The sequence below is a fragment of the Arvicanthis niloticus genome, chromosome 5, assembly GCF_011762505.2.
Source record: "Arvicanthis niloticus isolate mArvNil1 chromosome 5, mArvNil1.pat.X, whole genome shotgun sequence".
Classification (NCBI taxonomy): Eukaryota; Metazoa; Chordata; class Mammalia; order Rodentia; family Muridae; genus Arvicanthis; species Arvicanthis niloticus.
In genome coordinates, this window is record NC_047662.1 from 10,622,749 (window position 1) to 10,628,284 (window position 5,536).

Here is a 5,536-nt window from a genome sequence, read left to right on the forward strand (position 1 = left end):
CAAAAAAAAAGTCACAGCTAGGATGGAAAACTTCCACCATGTTTGGTTTTGAAGCTGGATAGGAGACCCTAAGAAGAGAAAAGGGGTGAAAGTAGGCAGGTAGGCAATAGATTGTGAGACATGAAAATGCAAAAGAGGGTGTAGACGGGAACTGGTGTGTGTGTGTGTGTGTGTGTGTGTGTGTGTGTGTGTGTGTGTGTGTATGTGTGTGTGCGTGTGCGCACACGGAGGAGGTTGCGGAGGGGGGAGTAGCAGGCAATAGTGTGGGGGTGGGGAAAAAAGCAAACAACAAAATCAAATTATACTTGAAAAGTAGTACTTCCTATTCTCATGTAAAAAGAAAGCAGAGGAGGAGAAAGGAAGGAAGGAAGGAAGCAAGCAAGCAAGCAAGCAAGCATCTACTCAAGAATGGAAGTAGGAGCTTAGGTGATACTTGATGCTGTCTAAAAAGCAAATATGGGCATCTCTGGACTAGAAGAGGGAAGGCGTGAATGTTCTTCAGGAGTTAGGAGAAGTTCTTTCTCTCTTTGTATGGGGAAAGGGAGAGGCTTAGAGAGGTTCTCAAGTAGACCAGGCTGTCCTGAAACTCCACGTGCAGCTGAGGCTGACCTTGAATTCTTGATTCCCCTTGGCAGGGATTTTTCTTTGAGCTGGGACTACAGTCATGGGCCACCAGGGTCTGCTACTTTTGTCCTGTGCTCCAAAGGAACCCTGTGACCCTGGGTAGATAATCTGGCCTTCAGCCTCACCAAATCCCTCAATCCAAGATGACGGTTGTAGCTTAGTTAGTACACTTTCTAAACACCAAGGGGCCGAATACAGTGATGCGCTACATTTACAGACGCGGAAGGGTAGAGTGATCTGGCTACAGTCACTGAGACATCGGAAAAGGATTTGACCTTTGGTACCACCCCATTTTCCAAAGCTTCCAAAAAACATAGGCTCTCTCCGTTTTAAAAAACACAACCGAAATCATCCAAATATAGCCTCCACTTTCCCTTCCTCCTCTCATGCCCTCCCCACCCCACCAGTTCCCAGATCCTTGTCTTCTTTCATACTACCCAGTACTGTGCCTTCCTAACCTTGTGGCTTTGTGAGGCTGTGTACACCCAGGGAAAAACCAGGGGAGCCTGTTGCTGTTTACACCCAGCTATAGGCTAGGAGAAAACCTCAGCGCAGTCTAAGATTTGTTGTTGTTTTGTTTTCAAGACAGGCTTTCTCTGTGTAGTCTTGACTGTCCTTGGATTGACGCCACTCCCACCCCCATAAAACAATAGCAATATCTTACAGTCTTCTAAACTGTTCCCAGCCAAGTTCATTGCAGGAACTGAGAATGCGACTGTGTTGGTCCACACGACATTCCCAAATCCTCATTCCAGGGCCCTGGGTGATTCTTTTCTAAGAAGCAGAATAAGCTTCCGGGTTACTTGGAGCACATTTCAAGGTGAAAGGGCACAAAGCAGTGGGATCCTGTCTGGAAGTGGAAGGGTAAAGAGAATCCTAGGCAGAGCAGAGGCTGTGGCTCTAAGTTTCTTTCTGGATTGAGAAAGGACGTCTTAATCCTTGACCCTAAAAAGTGTCTTTTCTTGGACATTTCCTCAGGAACCTGTCTCCCTACAGATCTGTGAAGATGAGCTTGCAGGCCACACCCACACTGCTGCAGCTAGCAATGCAAAGTCTGATGAGGGACGAGGCCTTGGCCGTCTCTGCTCTGCAGGACCTGCCCATAGAGCTCTTCCCACCACTCTTTAAGGATGCCTTCACCCACAAACGATTTAACATCCTGAGGAAGATGGTGCAGGTCTGGCCTTTTCCGTGTCTCCCACTGGGTGGTCTGATGAAGATAAAGCCACCGTACCTGGATATCTTACAAGCCATACTGGATGGGATTGATGCCCTGCTTGACCAGAATATTCACCCCAGGTGAGGGAGACCCAAGTACTCTTAAGGGAGGCCTGGGAGTCTAGGATAGAGAGAATAGAGAATGGGAGGGTTATAAGCTTATGTTGGCTTCAATGATGAGGATCTCACAGGCTGTTGGACCATGGCTGAGCATCTAGGGAAAGGATTTGAGTGTTTGGGACTATTTAGGACAGACATAGCTATGGCTGAAGATGCCTGCCCCTGCCTTTTCCCATAGGCACTAGTAATGGGACCAGACTGGATTCAAGAGGAAGGGATGAAAAACATCAGGATAAATAGAAGAAGCATAGAATTAGGAAAGTAATGTTGAGAGGAAGGAGTCCTTGTAGATCTGTATTGGCAGTGCTAGCCTGTAATTTCAAGCCTCTGGCTTTGAAGCAGCGAGATTGAGTTTTGATGCCAGTCTGGCCTTTGTAGTAAGAGTGAAACCCTATTTCAGAAAATGGAAACAAAGTGTAACGGGGAAGGATAAATTCCTGTCTTAAGTGTAAGACTTCTACTTTCTCCCACAGTAGTTACAAACTGCGAGTTCTGGATTTACGGGCTTTGCACAAGGACTTCTGGACCGTTTGGGCTGGAGATACGACGGCATCTTGCAATCCCGGGGCCAAGTGTAAGAGAAAACCACAAAGGAGAGGTTCGAAGATAATAACCAAGCCAAACTCGTTGAAAGTGTTTATAGACCTGTTCCTCAAACCAAGAACCTTGGATACGTGCCTGTCCTATGTCTTCCAGTGGGTGAGAGAGAGAAAAGCTCTGCTGCAGTTTGTCTGTAAGAAGCTGAAGATCAACACGGTAGGTATCCAGAACATCGTGAAGGTTCTGGAAGTGCTGGATCTGGACTGTGTGGAGGAAATAGAAGTATGCTGCACCTGGAAGCTGTCCACTCTGGCCACCTTTGCTCCTTACCTGGGCCAAATGAAAAATCTTCTCACGTTCATTCTCTCTCGAATCCACGTGCCTGACTCTGTTACGCCTGAGGAGAAGAAGCAGTTGGTCAGCCAGATCACCTCTCAGTTTCTCAACCTGCAGAGCCTCCAGGATCTCTCCCTGGACTCCATCTGCTTCCTCAAAGGTCAAATGGACCAGCTGTTCAGGTGAGAGAGAATGGTGAGCATTCCCTGAAGACCACAGCAAAGCCTTTTTCTTGTCGGAGCAATTTGATGATGTAACCTGAGCTAGGGTTGTCTATTTTGACAGTGGAGAAAGGAGATGCAGGGCTGTGAGCTGAGTTAATCCCACAGTGATAATGCCATGCCTCAAGTTAGAATGAGTAACTTCAGTGAGCAGACTCTATTATTATTATTATTATTATTATTATTATTATTATTATTATTATTATATTACTTTATTTACATTCCAAAAGTTGGCTCCCTTCCGGGTCCTCCCCTCCCCAAGTTTTCCTCACCCACCTCCCCTCACTGGACCCTCCCCACCTCTGAGAGGGTGCTTCCCCACCCAGCCACCTACCCCCACCTCACCCCCATCAGCATCCCTCTGGGGTATCAATTTTCCACAGGATTAAGCTCATCTTCTTCCACTGGCACCACACAAGGCAGTCCTCTGCTATCCATGTGCCTGGGGCCATGAAACAGCTCCTTGGTTTTTGGCTTAGTCTCTGGGAGCTCTGAGGGGTCCCTGTTAATTGACACTGTTGTTCTTCCTATAGGATTGCAATCCCCTTCAACTCCTTCAGTCCTTCTACTAACTCTTCCATATTGGTCCCTGACCTCAATCCAGTGGTTGGCTATCAGCCAAAAAGTTCAGAATACCCATGATATAACTCACAGACCAAAGGAAGACAGAAGGAAGGCCCAAGTGTAGATATTTCAATCCCACTTAGAAAGAGGAACAAAATAATCATGGGGGAGGTAGAGGGAGGGAGTAAATTGGGTGGGAGACGAGAGGTGAGAGGGGAAAAGGATGGGGCAGGATCAGGTATGAGGAAAGACAGGAGGGATGCCCAGAGGTCCAGGAGAATGAATTGAAATATGCAGCAGTAGGGATTAGGGGCAGGGCGAACCTCTAGAGAGTCCCAGAGACCTGGGATGTAAGAGGCTCCGGGACCCAATGGGGATGACATTAGCCAAAATGTCCGACAGCATGGAGATGGAACTGGAAGAAACCACCTCCAGTAGATAGACATGACCCCCCAGTTGAGGGATGGGACCACCCAGCTATCTTAGAATTGTTAACCCAGAATTGTTCCTGTCTAAAGGAAATGCAGGGACAAAAATGGAGCAGGGACTGAAAGGTCATCCAGTGACCTGGCCCAACTTAGAATCTATCCCATGAGCACATACCAAATCCTGAAACTATTACTGGGGCTGTATTGTACATGTAGACACGAGCCTTGCATAGCTGTTCGTTGAGAGGCTCTGCCAACAACTGAGTGAGCAGACTCTAAGAGGCATCATACTAGGTATTAATGCTTATCAGGTGGTCAGAATGACCTTAGAGAAAATTTCCACTCTCCCCCAAAACTCCCTAACCTAACCACTACTACTTGTAACTACTAACTATTTGGTCTCTCCCTAGGTGCCTGGAGGCCCCCTTGGAGATCCTGTCTATCACTGATTCCCAGCTGTCAGAATCAGACTTGAAGTCCCTGTCCCAGTGTCCAGGCATCCGACAGCTCAAACACTTGAACCTGAGTGGTGTCATTCTGACCGACATGAATCCTGAGCCCCTTCGAGTCCTGCTGGAGAGAGTTGCACCCACCCTGAAGACCCTGGACTTGGAGAACTGTATGATTACGGACTCTCAGCTCAATGTCCTCTTGCCTGCCCTGAGCCAATGCGTTCAGCTCATCATGTTCAACTACATAAGGAATCCCATCTCAGTGGCTGTTCTGGAGCGCCTGCTGTACCACACCTCCAGGCTGAGCTGCTTGAGCTTGGAGATGTATTCTACCCCTTGGGAGATTTATGGTGCCCAGGGTGCTTCCCACCATAGGAGGCTTGATGAGCTTCGAGAGGAGCTGAGCAAGACAATGATGAATCTAGAACACACCAGGACGGTCTGGTTCAGCGTCGCGCCCTGTCTTCCTCGAGGCGGCAACCAGGCCATATGAGTCAGAGCCCAAGTTCCATCAGGCAGGCCTGGTCCCCTAACTGGGTACTTGTGTGGCAAGTGATTCCTTGTAGCTCTTGGGAACAGAATCCTTTAGTATAGATGACTCCTGAAGAGAACACAGTACATGTGATCTCAGGGTGGGGGATGGGGGTGGGGATAGGGATGGGGGATGTTGAGCAGCAAAGGCAGCCTCATAAAGGCTGACCTAAGATGTTGATGTCCTTTGGGACATGTGTATTCAGCAATAAGAAGTGAAGTTTCTAGATGAAGAAACCCTTGAGGGTGTTTACTTCATGGATGGAGGGAAAGAAGTTGCCAGTGTGTTCTTCCCCACTTCAGGCTATAGGGCAAATGGAACACATCATGTTACAGCTTGGCAAGCCCAAAGTAGCCACTGGCAGCCACCACCTTAATCTCGAGCTCTGAGCCCTAAGGGATTTGCCTACCAGCAGTCCTATCCATCCAAGAAGGCTACAGTTCAGCTCAGAGGGTAGTGTCAGTGTAGAGTCTAAACAACTTCACTGAGGGATGCAAAGAG

The 5,536-nt window shown here is 48.1% G+C and overlaps 1 protein-coding gene across 1 annotated transcript; it reads left to right on the top strand.

The window, feature by feature from the left end:
* Positions 1-1,630: 1,630 nt before the first annotated feature.
* On the top strand, positions 1,631-5,013 carry LOC117709411 (PRAME family member 12-like). Its single transcript, XM_034503775.2, has 3 exons — positions 1,631-1,923; positions 2,436-3,020; positions 4,462-5,013. The coding sequence occupies exons 1-3, from the start codon at positions 1,631-1,633 to the stop codon at positions 4,994-4,996; spliced, it is 1,413 nt and encodes a 470-aa protein (XP_034359666.1). The 3' UTR covers positions 4,997-5,013.
* The last annotated feature ends 523 nt before the right edge of the window (positions 5,014-5,536 follow it).

Excerpts from the sequence above, each read along its gene's own strand:
- LOC117709411 (XM_034503775.2), top strand. The coding sequence starts at position 1,631 with ATGAGCTTGCAGGCCACACCCACACTGCTGCAGCTAGCAATGCAAAGT. Across the intron at positions 1,924-2,435 it reads GACCAGAATATTCACCCCAG|TAGTTACAAACTGCGAGTTC; the intron begins GTGAGGGAGACC and ends TTTCTCCCACAG. Across the intron at positions 3,021-4,461 it reads CAAATGGACCAGCTGTTCAG|GTGCCTGGAGGCCCCCTTGG; the intron begins GTGAGAGAGAAT and ends GTCTCTCCCTAG.